Source organism: Arachis hypogaea, chromosome 20 (assembly GCF_003086295.3).
Source record: "Arachis hypogaea cultivar Tifrunner chromosome 20, arahy.Tifrunner.gnm2.J5K5, whole genome shotgun sequence".
Lineage (NCBI taxonomy): Eukaryota > Viridiplantae > Streptophyta > Magnoliopsida > Fabales > Fabaceae > Arachis > Arachis hypogaea.
The window spans coordinates 117,294,353-117,317,805 of NC_092055.1; the positions used below are offsets into that span (position 1 = coordinate 117,294,353).

Genomic DNA, 23,453 nt, shown 5'->3' on the forward strand with positions numbered 1-23,453 from the left:
GGTTACACAGCTAGGCCGTCGAGCTGACGTGCCTTGGGAGGATGCTGATGAAAAGCCACCTGCTGCAGAATGCAAGAAGATTATCCCTCACAGCAAGAACTTTCTGGCTTTGGGCTACAGACCTCCATTCCTCACTGCTACTGCTGACACAGCCACACCATCTGCCGGCCCTTCTTCTTCCACAGCTACCCCTGCCACCACCACTGCACCTCCACCTGCCCCATAGCCCATCTATCATCTAGTGCACCGCTTGTTTCAAAGGCTTGACCAGATGGAGCGTCGCAACAAGCGACGCTATGAGCACCTAAAGCTGATGATACGATCCGGCGACATCCCCTCCGAGCCTGACACACCATCCGAGGCATCTGAGGAGGAGGCGGATGATCTCGAGGCAGAGACCCATCCCCAGAGCGAGGCAGAGCAGGCAAGCACCCAGCAGACAGCATCACATCAGGAGGCTCCACCTCAGATTCAGGCTGTAGACCTCGAGATCCCTATCCAGTCAGCACCTCCTCTGCAGCAGCCAGATCCTCAGACCACCACCACGGAGACCCCAGCTACCCACCCTTCCATTGATGACACCCCTTCACACCCTGCTTGAGTGAGCATCGGGGACGATGCTACATTTTAAGTGTGGGGAGGTCGCCATCTCTGGCGTTCTTTTTTTTGGTGAACCACTACATACTCTTTTTATTTATTTTGCTACTTTTCTGTATTTTTCTTTTTCTTTTTATTTTTATTCTCTCAGTACTTATATATATTGCTATTTTTTTTTATATATTTATTCTATATTGCACTTTAGTTCATATTTTAGCCATTTAGTTTTAGTTGCAATTCTAACTTATTAGTTATAGAAATTGTGGATTAATTAGTATAGTTTACCCTTTTTAGCATAAGATAGCTTAGTTTAAATTGAAAATATAAAAAGGAAGTAAACTAGGAACTTGAACACAATAGAAACAATCCACACACCTTGTATATATAGCATTACATGTTAGTTAGTTAACGATATTTCATCAAGGAGAAACACTAGAACTTTAAAGCCATTCAATATAAGTTTTACTTTGAGAATAATGAGAATTTTTAACTAAACCTGCATGACATACATAAGTGATAAATGATTTTTGAGCTTAATTGTATGGTTACATTCAAACCATAATATTTTATTCCTGTGTGTTCCGCCCTTCTTTTTTATTCTGATGTTCTTTATTTTGTTTTAATCTATATGTCCAATTATAGAATAGAAATACATACCAAGAGAGTGATTGAGGTCATTATTTGATTTTAGCTCACTTATCCCAAAATAACCTACCTTTCACATCACCCTTGTTAGCCCCCTTGAGCCTTTAAATCCCTTTTTTCTATAAACCACATTACTAGCCTTAAGCAGAAAAACAAAATAAAAATCCCAAGTTGAATCCTTGGTTAGCTTAAGATAGGAAGTATGTATGGTTTAAATGTGAAAAAAACCTATTGGGAACATGGATGATAAAAACAAAAGGTAGAAAAGTTGAAAAGAATAAAATAATTCAAAATAAAAGTTTTGGGAAGCATGCTCATGTAAAATCAAAATAATTGAATTAGCATGTGCATTAAAAAAAAAGTGTTATGAATAAAGGGATTCATTTTAAGGGATTCATTTTCAATTTATGCTTTCTCATTCTTTCAAATGCTTTTTTTAAATTTTCTAGATGCTCTTTTTTAGCATTTGATTTGAAAACCACATCGTCAACATAAATTTCCATAAAATTTCCAATAAAGTCATGAAAAATTTTATTCATCACCCTTTGATAAGTTGCACCAGCATTTTTGAGCCCAAATGGCATCACAACCCATTCAAAAGTTCCTAAAGCACCTGGACACCTAAATGCAGTTTTTGACACATCTTCCTCAGCTATGTATATTTGATTATAACCTGAATATCCATCCATAAAACTTAACATTTCATGACCAGCAGTAGAATCTATCAACATATCAGCTATAGGCATGGGATATTCATCTTTTGGTGTTGCAGAATTTAAATCTCTAAAATCAATGCAAACCCTTAATTTTCCATTCTTTTTCATGACAGGAACAATATTAGAAATCCAGTTGACATACCTTGTTGTTCTTATAAACTTAGCTTTAAGAAGTCTTTCAATCTCTTCTTTAATCTTCTGCACAACTTCAGGAGCAAATCTCCTTGGTGGCTGCTTGACAGGTTTGACATTGGCTTTCAATGGCAATTGATATTCTACTAATTCACGACTCAAGCCTGGCATCTCTGCATAATCCCATGCAAAACAGTCGCAATATTCCTTCAAAATCTTCACCATTTCTTTTTTGAAATAATCAGGCAGCATCTTTCTCACATATGTTGGTCTAGGATAATCACCGTTACCAATATCTACTTCCTCCAAAGGATCCTGCACCTCAACCTTTTTTACAGTGTCAGCGTTATCTTTTTCAAAACCTAAAGGACCATCATCATATATACAATCATAAGGTACACTGTCAATGCACCCTTCTCTGTCTGCCATATAGGCTGACAGCCGAGCCAGTTGGCTCGTCAAACTCATCATCTAAGTTTCTTCTGAGGCCGTATCCGCCCCGGCCTTAGGGACCAAAATAAAACCATTCATATCTATTTTGCATAGTTCAATACTTTCAGGATTAAATGCCTTGGTGTTAACCGTCAGTGGCTTGACTCCAGGATTATACATCCTGAACTCCACATGCATCTCATCATAGTAACATGTACTATTATCAGCAGGAACTTCTTCCACTCTTCCATCTTCGTTCCAGAAAATCAACTTTTGATGTAGAGTGAATGGAATAGCACCCATTCCATGAATCCAATCACGGCCCAAAAGCAAGTTAAAACCAGCCTTAGAAGGAACAACAACAAATAGAGTTGGCCTATTGACAGAACCAACCTCAATTGACAGCAGAACCACACCTCTAACAGAAGAAGTCCTTCCATTAAAATTGGTTACTCCAATGCTACTTTTAATCAGATCTTTTTCAGTCTTTCTAAGCCTTTCCATCATTCTTTCAGGCATGAGATTGACAGCAGCTCCCCCGTCGACCAAAATCTTATTGACTATCCTTCCATCAACACAAGCCTTGATATGCAGTGGACACAAGTGTTCCTTGTCATTTTTAGTAGGCTTCTCAAACAATCCTCTACCACACATATTGTCATCTAGCAATAAGCATTCGCTTCCAGGAAAGACATCATAACAATCATCTTCTAATGACTCTACTTCCCGGACTTGACTTTACTCCTCAGGCAGTATTAACACCACAGCTATAGGTTGCTTAACACCAAATATTGCTTCTAAACTATCATCAAAACCAGTGTCAAAATTATCAGTAATTAAATCTTCATCCTTTTCTCTCTTATGTTCAACCATTACCTTCTTTCCAACAAGATTATTCTTTACATTTTTATTGCATTTAGGGTGGTTAGAAGAATTGCCTGTTTCTACAGACTTGGCCATGGTTAGCAAAGGAGAAAAATCTACACCGTGTTCCTTGTATGGATCTAAAGGAACATACTCAGGTATATTCTCTTTTTGCTCAAAATTTGTAAAAGGAGAATACTTTGGAATATTTTGACAATTTGGCCAAGGAGAATAATTAGGAACCTGCTGCATGTTAGGATTATAACAAGAATAAATTGGCTTTGAGGGAATAGGCACATTTTTTGGAATATATATACTACCTCCATCTTGTGCATGATTCATGTTCCATAACTGAGACTCATAGTACCTGGGCTTAAAAGGTCTAGGCTTTACCCATTTATTTTTCCTCTTGCAAAGGCAATAGATTGATTCTGCACATTTCTCACATTCTAGACCCATTTATTGTTTGCAATTTTAGTGGGAGGAACTCTTATTTTTTGAGAAAATCCATCAGGTTTTTTATCAATCATGACTACAGTCTTCATCTTCTGGTTGACGGGTTGTATCCCAGTGTTGTTGACACACTTGTTCAAAGGAGCCTGACTGCCCAACTTTTGTTTTTCCTCGGCTATCTTCCGCTTTAGCTCGTTAGTTTCATTTTCTTTTTCAGCAATCTTCTTTCTCAACTCAGCCTTTTCTTTCTCTTCAACTTTGTACTTTTCAAACTCTTTTGTAGCTTCCTTGTCAAAAACAGCATTGCACTTTGGGCACATGGCGATAGTGCTGTCAGATTCTTTAATTTTCAACAAAAAATCTAGCAGATCCTCACCAGGACGAGGATAAACTGGCTTCTTCTCTTGCTCAAAGATCCTCAGGTCCTTATTTTCATCTTTAGCACTAACCATTGTGGCATCAACTTCTACCATGTTGACTGACAAATTGAATGGCTCAACATAATTTGAGTCAGCAGCAAATGGTTCAGTGTCCACCTTCATAGTAGTTTTATCCTCAAACTTCAACCTTCCCTCCTCAATTGCTTTTTGTATCAAGTCCCTGAAACGGACGCAATTATTAGTGGTGTGTGAAAATACCTGATGAAACATACAAAATTTCTTATTCTTTATTTCATCACCTGAAGGCATCTTTTTCCCTTTTGGTAAAATAAGCTGCTTATCTTTTAATAAAACCTCAAATATTTGATCTGCCTTAGAAATATCAAAAGAATAAGTCTTATTTTCAACTTTAGAATAATAAGAAACTTTTTCTTTTTCTTTAACAGGCTTCAAAGATTTTCATATATAAGGAGGACCCCCACGTAATTCGGAAATTTAAATCTCTTTCTCATCTGAATCACTACTATCGAAAAAACAATCAACATATGCAACCTTTTTTGAACCCTTTTTAAAATTTTCTTTTTCTTTCTTAATTTGCTCTATCTGTCTTACTCTCTCAGTTAATTGGAAAAGATCTAAAGTATGTTGATTAACAAGTTTCTTCCTGACTCCAAATTATAGCCCATTAGTAGCCATTTTGACAACTTCAGATTCTGGAATCGGAGTAAAACATTTATTTCTCATATTTCTAAACCGTGCCAAATAGGTGTCAATGGATTTTCCCTCTGCATGTTTAACAGAGAATAAATCTGTAAGACTAACTTTTAATTCACCTCGAAAAAATTGATCATGAAAATTTCTTTCTAACTGTGCCCAAGAATGAATAGAATTTGGTCTCAAGTTGGAGAACCATGTAAATGCATTTTTTGTTAAAGAAGAAGAAAAATATCTCATTTTGAGATATTCATTAGAAGATGCTTCCCCAATTTCAACAGTATATCGAGCAATATGCTCTACTGTAGACTCATTTTCTTCTCCAGAAAATTTTGTAAGAGATTTTGGAATTTTCCAACCCCTTGGGAGCTCTGCTTGTTGGACACATTCAGGAAAAGCAGGCACAAAATATGGCCTATTTAAGCAATCAATATTAAATCTCAAACGGTTTAAAACTTGTTCGACATTTCTTGCTAGATTATAATACCCCCTAAGTTGTTTTGCCTAAGTCTTTCTAACATATCATCAGCATTTTGACCATGTCTAGGCATATGAACATCATAATTAGGAATTGCTCCATCGTTTTGATTGACATTATCAAATCTTAATCCCTGGTTATCATTTTCTTCTAAATTTACCACAGTAGCAATCCTATTAACTTGCCTATTTAATTGTTAATTCTAGTGTTTGTGTTTTCTAAAAGAGGATTTAAAACTGTCACCATTTGATGAGTTAACATGTTTACTAGATCATGGTGACTTTCATCCATCTGTTGCCTAATATTTGCTAAAGATCCCACGGTTTGACTAGGTTGATTAACAGGCATTGCTCTTGACATGTCAGGAAATACAGGTCTAGAATTTTCTACCCTAGTGACAGTGGATGTAGTAGAATTAGATGCACTGTTATTTCCTGTATTAATAGCATGTGAAAAATTTTGTTGTGATATGTGTGAACCTGACACCTCAGAAACAGGTACATTTGACATGCCATATGTATTTTGATAAAGAGAATTTTGAAAATTTGAGTAGAGAGGCACAGGCAATCCTTATGTCACCATGGGGGGGACATACCCGATAGCAAGCCATATGGCGGCCACCCCATGGTATTTATGTGAGTTGCATTTAACCCTGTATGGGCATGGCCAATGCCATCATGCCTCAGTGACAGCAAGGTAGGCTCTGCGTTTGAAATCACATGAGAATTTTCGGATCCATTTCTTCTAGTCTCATCACTGGAAGTAGAAGAAGATGATGCAGAAGTATTTGACATGTCAACTGACGCTGATTTTCTTGACTCTGGACGCACGAACTTACCACTGCACAACCACATGCAAATCCAAAATTCCTGCTTTTCCTTTTGACAAATACAATCTATTGACAAGGTCCCACCGGGCGTGCCAATTTGTTTTACTAAAATTTTTGTTAATGTTTAAAAGAAAATGTGGGTATCTCAATGTTGCAATTGTAACGTCAAATAAAATTAAAAGGAATAAAAGTAACAAATAAACATATAAATGCAAGGTGCCGGTGGCGAAGTAAATTGCAGAAATTAAAACAAACAGGAAATTAAAAAGAAGATGAAGGAAGAAACATGAACGTAAAAGAGAAGAAGACGTAAAAGTAGAGGAATTTTATTAATAAAAACTGGAAAAAAATAAAGTACAAGTGTTTGAGTTCAGAGGAATTACTTAAGATTCCCAATTTTACTCTGTGATGCCAAGGGGTTGAGAGCGTTTTGGGTTTCTAAGTGTTTTCCAAAAAGAACTGAACTGCCTACAATGTGCTCCTAAAACTTTATTTATAGACTAACCTACAGTTACCATTTGTACACTACTTGCAGAAAATTTGAATTGTCCGTAACTGTTCCCGCACTTCTTGCTTGATATTAATTTCAAAAATCAAATAGATAACCAACTACAAATGATCTAATTTAATTCAAAATAGATATAAATATTATATATGGAGACATCACCACGTAACTAATTTTTTTTTTTTATAATTTTCTTGTAAAAATTATATTTTGTCTAACACTTATATAGAGTATACCAACATTAAATCAAATCAATTGTTTTCAATTTATATAGGTGACGTTTTCTTGTAAATCGAATCTATTTAATTTACCTTACATGCCTCTCTTGTAAATCGAGTTCAATAGCTTTAACTATAGTACCTAACATAATTCAAATTCAATGGATTCGATTTACCATGTGCTATCAGTATTACATAAATCGAATTTAGTTGTTTCGATTTACAGAGGATCAAACAAGACATTCATATAACCAAATTCAATTTACGATATCTGTGTAATTTTAATCCTCATTTAATTTATCTATGTAAATTACCCGGGAGGAATGTCTATGCCAGCCAATTATGCATATCGTCAGAACCAAAATTAACCAAAGAGAAAACTGAGTTCCATGTAACAAAAACTTGTAACTCTCCTATTCAGAATAATTCACGATACATAATGCATATTGATGCAGAGTGGAGAAAGTATGTTGAAATAAATTTACAGGAATAGTTAAAAACAAAACAAAAAATTGAATACATAGCACTTATGGGGAATATGGTAATTGGTAAGCATTGTTTTTTCGGTCTGCCACTTTGATCTGATATTTGTAGACCTACTCGGGAAATGCATTAGCCATTTTTTGCAAGAGCTCCAGCTGCAAATAGAAGATTCCTTCGAGAAAACTGCTTTCAAGAGTACAAGCATTATATTATATTATTGAACTGGATAAAAACATGTAACTAGGTAATAAAGCATATGAGAGCTAACCCGCAAAGCATAAACTGGAGTAGATTTGGTGGGCAATGTTTTCAGTGATCTAAGTCTGCTAGCATTCCCACTTCTACAGGTAAAAAAGTCATTCAGTTATTCCTACCAATGGGACAAAATTATTGTAGAAAATTATATGTTATCACCATAGCAGGCTTACTTTTCTTCAGCCCTGGAAACCTTAGTGCTCGTATTTACATCCCATAATTTTACACTGCAATCAGCAGATCCAGATGCCAGAACAGAACCTTCACAACTGATACATCCGAAAATAGTTGATAGCATAAGTGGTGTTAAATAGTTAGATATAGAAATTTCAAAGACCTTTAATTTCCTTCCAAACAATGATCAAGTTGAAATATTTTGATCAAGGCAGGAATCACCTGAAAGCAAGTGACCAGACACATGATGTGTGACCAATCAAGGGTGTGAGACAGCGGCCACTAGAGAGGTCCCACATCATGATCGTGCCATCTTCATCGCCAGATGCCATATACCGTCCATCAGGAGACATTGCCAATGACAAGATCATACTCCTGTGACCAACAAAAACTCGGACACACTCCCCACTCTGAACATCCCATAGTCGAACTGTTTTGTCACTTGAACCAGTTGCAATGTAGTTGCAGTTGGCATGCCATTGCACACACTAAATAAGATCATGAAACGGGTAAGCTTTGCTTCTAAAGCATATTATAACTGAAAAATATTGGACTTTATAACTCACATCAACATCAGACAAGTGCCCTGCCATTATTCTTAACGGCTGTATCCTTTCCATCGACCAAATCCTAGCAGTTCTGTCATGCGAAGAGCTGGCAAAATAATGCCCTACAGGACTAAACTGCATAGAGAAAAGAAATACATGGCATTCTATAATCAAAATGAACAGGCAGGCAATGACCTAACATGAAACAAAAAAAAAAAAGGAAAAACTACCAAAAGTACCCATGAAGTTTACGAACGCCGACAAAAGTACCCCTAAACTAAGGAAATTAACGTTGTACCCACGAAAGATGGGTTCCGTACGACAAAAGTATCCAAACCCTAATTTTTTGTTAATTTTTTAATAAATTTCCAAACTACCCCACCTTACCCCATTCTACCGTCATTCCCTCTCTTCTCACTTCTTCCTCTCTCCTCACTTCTCCCTTTCTCAAAAACCCTCACAGAGTCACATAACTCTACTCCTACCTCCTCATTGCCGTCCGCCACCCACCTACCCGTCACCGCCAATCTCCTCCCCTCTCAGTGCTTCCTCCTCTCACTCTTAAGGTGACTACAACACTTTCGTTGCGCGCCTGTGACCCAACCTAAGGGGAACGTCGCCATGGCGCGCCCGTCCCAGCCGAGGAGAACGTTGTCGTGGCACGCCTGACCCAGCCAAGGAGAACACCGTCGTCGCGCACCTGAGAAGAGAGAGGGGTCGTGGTGCTGCTGCATGCAGAAAGAGGGTTCAGTAAACTTATGACTAAACCGGTCGAGGTCCGATCCTCCACCCCCACCCCCACCATTGATTTCGGCCTGGTCTGTTGTAGGAGTAGTTTTGGACTTCATGGCAAAGGTTTTAAAGGTGTAGGTTGGGTTATGGAAGGTTGAAAAAGTGAGTTGAGGTTGAGGGGGGGTAGTTTGGGAATTTTATTAAAAAATCAACAAAAAATTAGGGTTTGGATACTTTTGTCGTACGGAACCCATCTTTCATGGGTACAGCGTTAATTTCCTTAGTTTATGGATATTTTTGTTAATGTTCGTAAACTTCATAGGTACTTTTGGTAGTTTTTCCAAAATAAAAAGACATGGCATATCATTGTTTAATTTTTATTTTATTTTATTCATTCAAGTACAAGTTGTTTACCTGAACATCCCAGACAGGGTAATTGTGACCTTTGTAACAAACAAGATTAGCATTGTAAGTCGTGCTCCATAATCGAACTGCATAATCCAGATAAAATTCACGTCTAAGAATAAGCTTCAAATTCAAACATAAAATAAACGAAACCTACATTACGACCTGAAGTGAAGAAACAAATTGAGGAAGAACATGAAATCAATTACATACTAGTTGAGTCTGCTGAGGAAGAAAGAATAAACTCTCCAACTGGACTAAAAGAGGCTGCATAAACTGGCCCTGAATGACCTTGAAACAATGTATACTGCCTTTTCCCGCCACCACTTTGCCCCATTTGTGGATTTTGTGATGTATCATTCTCATCCTGTGAAAGAGCTGATGATAGAAGCATTGTCAAATGGACATTATGGCAAGAAAAACATGAAGATAAAACTCAATTAGTCATGTACAAATGCTACAAGAGTTGCATAAACTTCTCTTCAATCAAGATCATTTTGTCAAATAGCATCTCAATTTTTGTTTAGTTCAACTCAACTGCCATATATTTTATTTTACTAGAGACCTTGGTGTTTTCAGAAATCGGCATAGTTTTTTAGCTCAAGTAGCCACAAGCAGATTGGCAGACCTGACCAGCACCATCCTTGCTTGAAGAACTACTCTCGCATGTAAATTACAAAAACATCATTTAATCCAAGGGTCCTTAAATCTTCTCCCAAACATTTTGAAATAGAATCTCATATTGATATGTATCAAATATTTCATCCCACTTGGGCTTTTTCTTTTTCAACTAAGTTTTACACTTTAAGATCTAAAAAGGTATTACATATCAGAGACTACTACGTCACAACATCTCAGTTTAATTAATATATAGTTGTTTGCAGGGTGTGATATATAAATATATTAGACACTGTAGCAGATACATTGCAAGGCAAAAAATCATAACCTCTGAACATCAGCATTTTTTCTAACCACATTACATTTATCAAGCAAAGAATGCAACAGTAAAGGCTTAGTCTAGAAACATATTTTGCTACTACAAACTTACAACTGGCAGTCTGTTCTCCAAGCTTTGCCATATCCCAAACCTGTGGAGACAAACCAGATTAACATAAAATTCAACCATAAGGTAAAGATAAAACTACAAATAGAGATTTCTTCTCTTAGATGATGGAATAGGAAGTAAAAGTACCTTCAGTGATGAATCAGAAAATCCTCCAGCAACCAATGATCCATCATGGGATATTGATGAACAGCTTAAACTGAGTTGTTCACCAAAATATAAGTAGTCAGCAACAGAACCCCAAACATAATAACATTGTTTGACCAAGTATTAGACATTACCCATTATGCGTATTTAGAAAAGTATAAAAGCTAACTGATGGCAGTGCTACACTGCTAAGTTGTACACGGTTCCTCAAATCTTCAAGGATTGACTGTTCCACCTCAGTCGGGCTGCAAGAATACACCATTAGACAATTCAATGGAATTAAATCACAAATTTACAAGCTTGTAACTGAAAACTGTAACTTCAAATATTCTAACATCTTGCATTGTACAGCTAACAATGACACAAATCAAACAGTAAAGAACCTTCTCAGCCCAAGAAAAATTATTTCAAGGGGTACAAATCCTATCGAATGACCTTTTAAGCTTTGTTCTTACTTCAATATCATTAAAGTGTTTTAGAATTGTGATACTAACACCAACTCAAATTCATCCCAAAAATGAACAGGAAAGCATAGTGAACCTGCTTTGATCTACATAATATAATTAATTTATAACCATATTTAATGAAAATTTAAACGTGAAAAATACATTATGGGCATGGGAAGTTCTGGTTTAACTCGCGGAGCTGCAGATACAGTATTAACTTCAGCTTTGGTGTTTTTCCCTGTTGCACTTCCGCCCTTGTCCTTCTTTACCTTTTTGATCGAGGCACCTTGCTTTCCTCCTTCAACTGGTCGTTTCTAAAGGAGAAACATGCCAAAAACAAAAGTGAGAAAGCATTTGACCAGTGGATTGAGAAAAATATAAGTAATTGAAATAATTTAATTGGTATCCATACATTTTGTAGACAGAGCAAAAGGTTCATTTTAAGAAAACACATACCTTATTCTCCTCTGTCTCCCCCTCTTTTGCTTCCCCTTCACCCTTCTCAGAATCCGAAAGCAAGGAGCTAGCCTTTTCCAGTCGCTCTTCCAGAGAGTCTTCAAGCAACTACAGAATAAGGATAATGAGATTGAAACAAGATAATGAATAAGTCCTTAATACTGTACATCACAAATCAACGCTGAATGATGCCAATGATGCCAGGTCTATTATTCAATAATTATTGCCAACAGAAACTAACCCCATACCAAGGATTATGATGGCAGTACATACAATTTAATCCCTTTTTTCAGCCAACTATGCGCCACTAATCCAATGCCTTAAAAACCAAACAAGTCGTTGGACCAGTAAAATGACAACGTGAAGGGCTAAAAAAATATTAACTATTATGGTCAAAACTGGGATTTTAAAACATATTTTAAAAATAACATTAATTATTGAACATAGGAATATCAACATTATATATGCATGTAATAGACATAGAACATTCAACACAATAACTTTGCTTAACTAATATATGTCATGGAAGTATTTGTTAGCAAAATGAAGCTTTATGTTCATGCATGGAGACACTTCTACTACAACCAAAGGTAGCAAGAGCAATGGTAACTGAAAGAACATAAGCAATATAATTTCTAACTTCCATTTTGCAAAGTTTTGTATATATATTAATGGACTCACCCCCCAATGTATTTCTTTCTGATTTATCTGGTTTGCTGCATCTTGGCTGCTTCCACTAAGGGTGACAGCCTCAGGATCATCAACAATTGAGCTAGGTTGTCCAGGAGTAACTGCATTATGACAACGAAGAATGAACTACATGCAACAAGAAATTCAAATAAGCAGAAGCAACTTAAAATAAATAAATGTACCTTGGAAGTTAATATGCTCATTGATAATACCAAGTATAGTAGTGGATTGTGTACTGTGTAGATGTTGCAATAGAAGCTCATAGGAATACTAGCAAAAAAAGAAATTGATTTTACTTGTTTGGATGAAGGAATAGTTGTATTAATAAGAAAATGAAACTGGGAACATAAGCTGATAGACAATTCCAAGAGAATGATATATTACCTCACATATTTTTATGTTGAATTTACTCTGCCTAAGCGAATGGGCAAATTCCATTTCCTGAGTAAGAATAACAATGAAGGATTATATAATGTTGATTGCTAAAGATTGAACAACTTGAAGAAACTTCCAAGTTAAAACACAGCAACTAACCTCCAGATGAGTGGGGGAAAGAACACCTTCCAACTTTTGCAGGTCCCTTAAGTGCATCATTTCATGATCTTCACGGAAGGTATTGAAGAAGTGCCGAGCTGAGAATACACACCACAATCAAAATCTCATAAGTAGAAGCATAAATGACAAAACACATGCCGCAGGCCGTTTGGAACTTAGGTGGATATTTCAATACCTTCCTGAACATGCCCTTTTGCAACAAGATCCATAAAGCAATGGATAAACACTGGATAAAGCACACGAAGCAACTCATGCTGCAATTCACAAACCGCTACTATAACTAAACACAAGCCAGCAACTAAAACGAAATAATAATCTTGTATAAACGAATTTCAACAATAAAAAAATTAAATGAAAAGGCCTAATGTATAATGTTTTTGTTTAATAAAAAAAAAGAGTAAATAAGAACCTTGTACAAATCTAGGGAACAGTGAGTCCATGATCTGAGTCTGCTATAACCATCGTGAAATCTTGCAGGGCCACTCTCCAACCTGCAAAATTAAAGTGGACTTAGATTTTAGCTCCATCGCTACATAGAGAGATGAAAACCCGGTTTTTTCCTAAACTGAAAGTGTAAGAACGAAGAAGGGGGAATAATGTACTGAGAGAAAGAGAGAATGTGCTTGGCAATGTCTGGTTCGAGAGGGGAAGAATTGGTCTTGTTGGTTTGGAATTCTTCCTGGAAGATCTTCTCCGTTTGCGTGAACCCTTTCTTCTTCAGGTACGCTGTCACGTACCCTGCAATTTCATCTTCCTCCATTCTTCAAATGAATTCAAACACCTCTTTGCTCTTTCACTTCACACACTGCTTTTGAGCTCTCTCTCTCTCTCTCTCTCGCTCGAATTCCACAGACCAGAACTAATCTCTTCGTTAAAATCTTCTCCAATTTCAGAGCATAGAATATTTTCTGTGCATTCACAAGATGATGTTGATACAAAGAGGAATTGCGGTTTCCGAATCGGAGATGAGAATGCGAGGCAAGGGTTTGGCGTCGTCGTTTTGGGTCAAAAGTCAGAACTCAGAACTCAGAACGGTTTCGGTTCAGCCGGTCTCTGGTTCCCGAGCGATTTTCTAATGGGCTTTCACTAAGAGGTTTCGACCCAAGAATTAAAAAAAATTTGAATTTACATGCACAGCTTTTTCAGGGTAATGTTATTCTTTCACTCAGTGGACCAAAATGGGTCAGTTGCATGTTCTCTTCAGCTTTTTGGACTGCACTTCAAGTATCTTACTCCAATTTGGGCTTTGTATGGATCTTAAGAATTTTAAGACTTTAACCCAAAAAAAAAAAAAAAAAAAAACTAGGAAATAATTTTAAGAATTTAAATTTCGATGCACTGTGAGTATAAAATAATTTTACACATATATCTAATTACATAAAGCATCAGTAAAAATAACTACCTTTTATATTGACCGTATGAATAATCATTTAAAAGAACAAATGTAATTGTACAATTGTGTAAAAAACACTTTATACTATCAATGCATCAAAATTAAATTATAATTTTAATTTACCAACATTTGTTATTTTTTATTATAAAATTATTTTTTATTTTTTATTTTTTTTAAAAAATTAGGATTTAGAGTTAGAAGTTAAAATTTAAAATTTAGGATAAAATAAATTTTAAAAAATTGGTTTATATTGGTTGAAAAATAGTCGGTTCACTAGTTGAAATCGAGAAAAAAATATATTCTTTTCTATTATGCAGTTTGAAATTTGTAAATATTTAGGATGTTAGTGTTTAGATTGAGGGAGGATATTAGTAATATAATAGACGTATAAAGTAACAACTTGGTGAAAAATGTGAAAAAATGTTGTATGGATATTTTGAAAAATCTGGTACAAAATTGAGGTGATGTGATAAATTTGTTAGGATAATTTGTTAGCATATTCTTTTTGTTATTCTTTTTGTATATAAAATAAACGTGTAAGTAAATATATATAAAATAAGAATGAATAATAGAATGGGTGAGATTTTACTATTCTTAAAACTAAGAATGAATAATAGAATGGATGAAATTTCACTTCTCTCAAAACCAGCTTTTATCTTTTAAATTCCTCTCCCTTTATGAAGTTTCATTATTTCACCACCATTCTCTGCAAGTTGAACAGAAATTTAACATTATGTTATATTTAAATTTACATAGACTTTGTCTGTATTGTTTTTTTTCCTTTTTTTTTTTCTCTCTCAATCATATGTTGTATACTATCAATTTTTTTTCTATAGCAAAACATATATATATATATATATATATATATATTCAGATTTATATATTTCATTAATCTATTAAATTTTGAATCTATTCGAAATCCTCTATAAAGATTCTCTTCTCAAATTGAATACTATTCAATACTATTCTATTTATTTATTCTATTTATACGACTAATTTCTACGATTAATCCTTTTATATTATAAGTATTAATATAGAAGTATTAATAGAAAGAACTATTACTAAATATATATATATATATATATAAGTTACTCGTATAAAGATGCTTTTATATAAAAATAATAAATAAGATACGGACATGTTCATACCTTGGCCCAATGCTAAGGTCCAGGTCTAAAATAAAGGCCCAACTCAGAAGGTTGGTCCCTCCCTCTACATCGACCTTCTCTCTAGAAGTTGGATCCAACTACGACTTGGTATAAGGAAGTCGGGAGTACAGAGTAGCTGGCGGATAACACCCATTTAAATGGGTAACCGCCCCCCAAAATCTCTCACCCACTTCCAGGAGCCATATCCCAACTTTCCTAAGATAAAGGGACAGTTATCTTCCTTGAAAGGTGGAACTACTCCAACAGTGGTTATTGGTTCACCACTATAAATACACTGATACCCCTCAGGTATCACTAAGTTCCAATACTCTCTAAACTTGCTTACACCCTTGCTGACTTAGGCATCGGAGTGTCTTTGCAGGTACCACCCCCCATTCTTTCACGCATACAAGTCGGACGGAGGCCCTCAAACGCAGACCTGCTCGGAGGCTTCCATCCTCAGACGATTGCGCCAATCCCATGAGTCCAGCCCATTAATCTTCGGTTACCCATCGTAACATTGGCGCCGTTGCTGGGGACCTGAGAGATCAACCAGTAATGGCGGACAATTCACCAGAAGATGGTCATACGGCGTCCGATTCTGAGCAAGAAAATCCGGACGTCGAAAACAATGATGCAGACATGGCCGCTCACCAAGGCACGACTAACCAGAACAGAGAAGGCACCTCTGGGTTAAAAGATCTAAAGGCAAATTCTTTCGAAGGGCGCGAGTCCGGAAAAGAAGGACAGACCCATGCAACCGACTTTATGGGACTATTCCACGGCCACCAAGGGCGTCTGGGGCAACTGGAGCAGGAGTTAGAACGATAGCGAGAGGCGAAGAAAAACTTGAGGAATGAGATAGAGCGACGAAAAGAGTTAGAAGAAAAGCTCTTAAGGCTGGAATCCGCTCTCAAAAATCAAAACTCCCGTAATGACCGAGAAGATTTCCCCTTGGGAGGAGAAAATCCATTCAGTGAGGACATAATGAGGGCAAAAGTTTCGAGAAACTTCAAGAGCCCTGATATGGACTTCTATGACGGAACCACGGATCCAAAGCATCATCTAAGCAACTTCAAAAGTCGGATGTATCTGGTTGACGCTTCTGATGCCACTCGCTGCAAAGCCTTCCCGACCACCTTGTCGAAAGCAGCAATGAAGTGGTTTGACAGCCTCCCTCCAAGGTCCGTTACTAGCTTCGAGGACCTCTCGCGAAAGTTCTTAATGTGGTTCTCCATCCAGAAAGATAAAGTAAAGCACACACCGAGCCTCCTGGGAGTAAAACAGGAGGTCGGGGAGCCTTTACGGAACTACATGGAAAGGTTCAATAAAGCGTACCTGGAGATTCGAGAAGGTCCCTTCTCCTAGTCCATATCTAAAAGGCACCCTGCCTCCTTGAGTGATGTACAAGAGAGAGTTGAGAAGTACATCAACATGGAGGAGAATGCCAGATTGTGAGAACCGAGTTGGCGACCTGGGCACTCTCACTCATCAAAAGAGAAAGGAGTCCCCAAGAAAAAAGAGAAAGTCGGCCCCAAAAGGCCTAGGAGATATCACTCTTATACTCCTCTAAGAGTTTCCCTAGTTGATGTCTATAGGAAAATCTGCCATACCGAAAGACCACCTCCTCCTAGACCTATCAAAAACAAAGAGGGAGGGAGTCACAGCCACTACTGTGAGTACCATAAGATATATGGTCACTCAACAAATGATTGTTATGACCTTAAAAATGTGATAGAAAAGTTGGCCAGAGAAGGTCGGCTCGATAGATATCTCATGGAAAGGTCGGACCATCAGGGAAAAAGGAAGCGAGACGACGAGGACCGGAGAGATCCACCCACCACAAACCCCAGAAAGACATATACATATGATCTCGGGGGGGGGGTTCGGGGGAGGCGGCCTCACAAAGTCGGCTCGCAAAAGGCATTTGAAGGAAGTCTACCAGGTCGGGGGCCAGGCTCCCAACCTCCCCGCTATCTCATTTACCAAAGAAGATGGACAAAGAATCATACCTGGACATGACGATCCGGTAGTGATAACCATGATCCTTGCCAATGCCCATCTTCATAGAACTCTGGTGGATCAGGGAAGCTCAGCCGACATCCTCTTCAAACCGGCATTCAACAAGCTGGGGTTGGACGAGAAGGAGTTGAGAGCCTACCCTGACACCCTGTATGGACTGGGGGATACACCAATAAAACCACTGGGATACATACCCCTTCATACCACTTTTGGAAAAGGGGAAAATCCAAAACTCTGAGCATCAACTTCATAGTTATCGACGTAGGGTCAGCCTATAACGCCTTAATAGGCAGAACTATCCTAAACTGGCTCAGACCAGTGGTATCCACCCCTCATCTTTGCATGAAATTTTCAACACCAGAGGGAATAGCAACCATTAGGGGAGACCAGAAATTAGCAAGGAAATGCTACAATGAAAGCCTAAATCTGAGAGAGAAAGGAAAGGAAGTGCACACCATCGAACTCAGAGGAGTCAGAGCTAAGGAAAAATTGCGACCACAACCTGAGGGAAAAACTCAGGAGGTACAGGTCGAAAAAGAGAAAGGAAAAAACACCAATATAGGAGCCGACTTGAAAGAAGAATTGAAGGAGAAGCTCATAAAACTCCTACAAAAAAATTCCGACCTCTTTACCTGGAAAGCCTCAGACATGCTAGGGATAGATCCCAAACTCATGTCACACAAGCTGTCGGTTTACCCCAGATCGCGACCTGTTCAACAAAGAAGGCGAAAGTTCGGACCAGAAAGGGCTCAAGTGGTGGAAGAACAAGTGCAAGCACTCCTAGAAGCCGGGTTTGTCAAAGAGGTCAAATATCCGGCATGGCTAGCAAATGTGGTGCTAGTCAAGAAACAAAATGGCAAGTGGAGGATGTGCGTCGATTACACCGACCTGAATAAGGTATGTTTCAAAGACCCATATCCACTTCCAAGCATTGATACTCTAGTAGACTCCAGCTCAGGGTATCGATACTTGTCGTTTATGGATGCATACTCGGGATACAATCAAATCCCGATGTACAAGTCGGATCAAGAAAAAACATCATTCATCACACCTAGAGCAAACTATTGCTATGTGGTTATGCCGTTTGGACTAAAAAACGCGGGAGCCACATATCAAAGGTTGATGAATAATGTGTTTGCATCTCACCTTGGGGGCTGATGGAAGTCTATGTAGACGGCATGCTAGTAAAAATCAAGGATGAGACCGACCTCTTGACAGACGTCAAGCAAGTATTCAACACCATAAGGTTGTATGGGATGAGGTTAAATCCCGTGAAATGCACCTTCACAGTAGAGGCTGGAAAGTTTCTAGGTTTTATGCTTACACAAAGAGGAATCGAAGCTAATCCCGACAAGTGTAAAGCGGTCCTAGAAATGAAAAGCCCAGCTTGCTTAAAAGAGGTCCAGCAGCTGAACGGTCAACTTGCCGCCCTCTCCAGGTTCTTAGCGGGATCGGCATTAAGATCCCTACCACTCTTCTCCCTACTAAGAAAATGATGCAAGTTTGAATGGACTCCTGAGTGCGAAGAAGCATTTCAGGAGTTCAAAAGGTTTTTAAGCCAACCTCCCATTCTGACCCAACCTAAAGCCGGGGAAGAACTCGTCCTGTATTTGTCCGTAGCAGACAAAGCTGTAGCATCAGCCCTAATACGGGAAGATGAGGTCGGGTAGCATCCTGTATATTTCACCAGCAAAGTTCTACAAGGCCCTGAATTACGGTATCAAAAACTCAAAAAGTTTGCGTACGCCTTAACAATAGCCTCTCAAAGGTTACGACCTTACTTTCAAATTCACACAATAAGAGTCCGAACGAACCAACCCATGAAGCAAATCCTCTAGAAGACGGATATTGCGGGTAGAATGGTTCAATGGGCAATAGAGCTATTCGAGTTTGACTTAAAGTATGAAACTCGGATAGTAATAAAAGCCATGTGCCTCACCGACTTCGTGGCAGAATATGTAGGAGATCAAGAGGAAGAATCCACTGCATGGGAATTATGCGTAGATGGATCCTCAAACAAAATAGGAAGCGGTGCAGGCATAATACTGGTCAACAAATGGGGAACCCAAATAGAAGTCTCCCTCAAGTTTGAATTCCCAGCTTCTAACAACCAGGCAGAATATGAAACCTTGATTGCAGGACTAAAGCTGGCAGAAGAAGTCGGTGCAACGAAAGTAGTGGTATACAGCAACTCTCAGGTGGTGACCTCTTAGATAAATGGAGAGTACCAGGCTAAAGACCCCAACATGAAGAGATACTTGGACAAAACCTTGGAGCACCTTAGGCGCCTTACAGAAACCGAGATCAAGCACATAACTCGAGATCTCAACAGCAGAGCAGACGCCCTCTCCAAGCTAGCAAGTACCAAACCAGGGAGAATAATAGAAGCCTGATCCAAGAAACTCTCCAAGAACCCTCTGTAGCAAAAACAGAGGCCAAGCAAGACGTCCTTAAAGTTACCGGATTGGACCTCGGGTGGATGAACCCCTTGATAGAATATCTAAAATTCGACATCCTACCAAAAGAGGAAAAAGAAGCTAAGAAAATTCGGAAGGAAGCACAAAACTATACTTTGGTGAAAAATATCCTCTATAAAAGGGGGATATCAACACCATTATTAAAGTGCGTTCTGACCTCAAGAACGACAGAAGTTTTAGAAAAGGTCCACAATGGTATCAGTGGAAACTATCTCGGGGCGAGGTCACTGGCAAAGAAAGTCATCCGAGCCGGATTCTACTGGCCAACTTTACAAAAAGATGCCACCGAGTTTGTAAAGAAGTGTCAACCATGCCAAATGCATGCAAACTTCCATGTCGCTCCCCCCGAGGAGCTCATAAGTATAACTTCTCCATGGCCTTTTGCTAAATGGGGGCTGGACCTATTATGACCCTTTCCCCAAGCATCTGGACAAGTAAAATACCTGATAGTGGGAGTAGATTACTTCACGAAGTGGATAGAAGCAGAACCATTGGCCACCATCACTGCCTAGAGAAGTCGAAAGTTTCTCTACAAAAACATTATCACAAGGTATGGGGTACCTCACTCCATCACCACGGATAATGGCACTCAGTTCACCGACTCAACCTTCAGAAACCTAGTAGCCAGCATGAAGATCAAGCATTAATTCACCTCGGTAGAACACCCACAGGCGAATGGGCAAGCCGAGGCAGCCAACAAAGTCATACTGGCAGGATTAAAGAAAAGGCTACAAGATGCAAAAGGAGTCTGGGTTGAAGAACTCCCTCAAGTACTTTGGGCTTATCGGACTAGACCTCAGTCTGCCACAGGGGAAACACCCTTTCGACTTGCCTATGGCATAGAAGCCATGATACCAGTAGAAATCAGCGAGCAAAGTCCAAGGGTGAGCTTCTACGATGAGGTCGGAAACATACAGGGGCACAAAGAAGAATTGGAGCTACTCCTTGAAGTCCGAGAGCAAGCCCAGATAAGAGAAGCAGCATTAAAGCAAAGAATGGCTACAATATACAATAAAAAAGTCATTCGAAGAAACTTCATCCAAGATGACTTAGTTTTGATTAGAAACGACATTGGAGTCAATAAATCCGGGGAAGGAAAGCTCGCTGCTAATTGGAAAAGACCATACAAAATTAGTGAGGTCTTAGGAAAAGGTTACTATAAGGTGACCGACTTAAGCAGCACCGAGCTACCTAGGTCGTGGCATGCTTGTAATATGAAAAGGTACTATAGTTAAAAGTGAACTCCGCTCACTAATGTACTCTTTTCCCAACTTCATGGTTTTTTCCCAAAAGAAAAGGATTTTTCTGAAGGGGGTTTTTAACGAGGCATCAAAGCAGGGGCTAAGGGGAACAAATTGTCAAAGCCCTTAGTAGCAAAAAGTACCTTCACAAGTAAATAAAGATCTTTTTCCTACATCTCTTTAAGTTCCTTTATACATTATTTTTTCTACGAAATGCGCCGACTTAAGCTCGACAAAACGTGAAAGTTCCATGAACCGACCTAGATGGTCGTCAGGATAAAACGACGAGGTACAAGTCGGTGTAAAGAGGTTATAAAAGTAGATCATGATAAACTCGGAAATTACTCGACCTACAAGTCGGAAAAACCGAGGAAAGAAGAAATGCATCGCAAAAATAGTTTAAGTTACAGAAACTCAATAAATCAAAAAATTGGGTATAAGGAATATGAAAAGAGAAAAAGAAAATCCAACAAAAAACCAAAGGCATAGGTTATCCCAAGTCTCAGAGAAAATTCAAAATATATTAGACAAGAGATAGCCAGCCAGGATAAAGGATTTTTTCAAAGTAAAAAGTCAAAACAGGTTTTGGAAAAACCTAAATAGAAAGCATGCACACAATAAAAGGATATCCTAAACCCTTATTCAAAAAAGGGTATTTTTAAATATTTTGTTTACGACCATGAAAGGCCGAGAAGTGTCAAGCAAACGGCACCACCATATAAAACAAAAATAAAATTAAAATTGTTTAAAAATAGGGGGCCCAGGCCGGACCCCCTTATAGCCACAGTCAGTTAAGAAAGAGGAAGATCACCACCACCAGTAGAAGGGCCATCACCACCAGGAGAAGGGCCATCACCACCAGGACCAGGGAGAGAAGTCGGAGCAGCACCAGGAGGGGGCGGAACAGGCTGATCGGGATTTTGAACAGGAACTCCCGAGGAACTCGACATATCCCCCCGAGGAGGAGACTCCACTATTCTTTGTCCCCTCATCTTCAACTCGGAGTCAGTCGTAGGTCGGGGAGGGGAGACAATAGTGCCGTCCACCACGATCTTGTCAGGATCTAATGGAGAGAGGTCCAAGTCGGGCGCAATGACTCCGACATCTTCCTTAAATATTCTCCATGCCTTCTTCGCACCCTCAGTGATGGAATCCTCCAAGTCCTGGAAAACGTCCCGACACCTCGAAAGCTCCTTTTTCAGATCCAAATTCTCCCCAAAAAGCCTAATGTAATTTTGCTCCGCCTTCTCCTTAAGGCCCTCCGCCATGGCACACTGGCCCATCAACTTCTTCTCCCTCTCTCGAATCCGATCCTTCTCCTCCTTCAACTTGGTAACCTCCTCCTTTAACTTCTTCTCCTCCTCCTGGTATAAAGAAATTTTCCCCTCAACCTCTTCAACCTTTCGGGCAGAACCCAAAGAGCTAAGGGGGAGTATGTTAAAAAATATCCAGGAGTCTCGTACACACCCCAGCTGCCCGGATGCTCCCCTGAACTATGACATTCAGATGGTTCCGAACCATAGCATCATCCATATTAATGGATGAATGAGGAAAAATATGGTTCCGGACAAATTGGGGACCATTGAATGTAATCCCGGAAGAAGAGCCAGAAGTCTTTCGCTTCTTCTTCTCGGGTTCAAGAGAAGATCGGGGCAGAGGAGGATGAGAAGGAAGAGAAGAAATAGAGGAAGAGGATACCGTGAGGGGACGAGAGGAAGTCCCCAAATTATGAGGAGGGGGAGGAGGGGGAGGAGGAGGAGGAAGATTGCCATGGCCCTCGCCCGAGATCTTTTCTTGGCATCTTGAACTTTTTGATAAGAAGAGGCAGAAGCTTTCTTCACCATTTCTGAAAAAGAAGAAGACAGAAAAATCAATTTACAAGGAAATCAGAATTCCAGAGTCAGAGATAATTAAAAACAAGTCGGAGCAAATAAAAAACAACCATATCTACCTAATTGAGTCTGTACAAAGGTCGGAGACCCCTAGAGGAACTTTTTCGTATCAAGATAAGGGGCTCTTCCCCAAACTTCTCGGAAGAACCCCACAATAGCCTCCTCTACCTCATTCAGATCATCCAGACTATATTTTTCCACAGGAAAGGCTTCCGACCAGTACAGAGAAAAGCGAGGAGCAGAATTTTCATCCAGAAAAAAGGGGTGGTGACCCTCTACAACTTGAACTTTAAAAAATAAATTTTTGAAGTCATGAAAAGACTCATAAAAAAGGTTGAAAACCCTCCGGCATTGAATAGCTCG

General features: G+C 38.8%; 1 protein-coding gene across 1 annotated transcript; it reads right to left on the bottom strand.

The window, feature by feature from the left end:
• Window positions 1-7,327: 7,327 nt before the first annotated feature.
• Window positions 7,328-14,015, bottom strand: LOC112783520 (transcription initiation factor TFIID subunit 5). Its single transcript, XM_025826497.3, has 19 exons — window positions 13,520-14,015; window positions 13,327-13,408; window positions 13,093-13,171; window positions 12,897-12,994; window positions 12,747-12,803; window positions 12,545-12,632; window positions 12,354-12,463; window positions 11,673-11,780; window positions 11,379-11,530; window positions 10,905-11,015; window positions 10,753-10,822; window positions 10,609-10,648; window positions 9,774-9,938; window positions 9,570-9,646; window positions 8,442-8,558; window positions 8,098-8,363; window positions 7,875-7,970; window positions 7,715-7,787; window positions 7,328-7,629 (listed from the first exon to the last, which is right to left on the bottom strand). Exons 1-19 carry the CDS (start codon window positions 13,675-13,677, stop codon window positions 7,576-7,578), a joined length of 2,001 nt encoding a protein of 666 aa, XP_025682282.1. The 5' UTR covers window positions 13,678-14,015; the 3' UTR covers window positions 7,328-7,575.
• Between the last annotated feature and the right edge of the window lie 9,438 nt (window positions 14,016-23,453).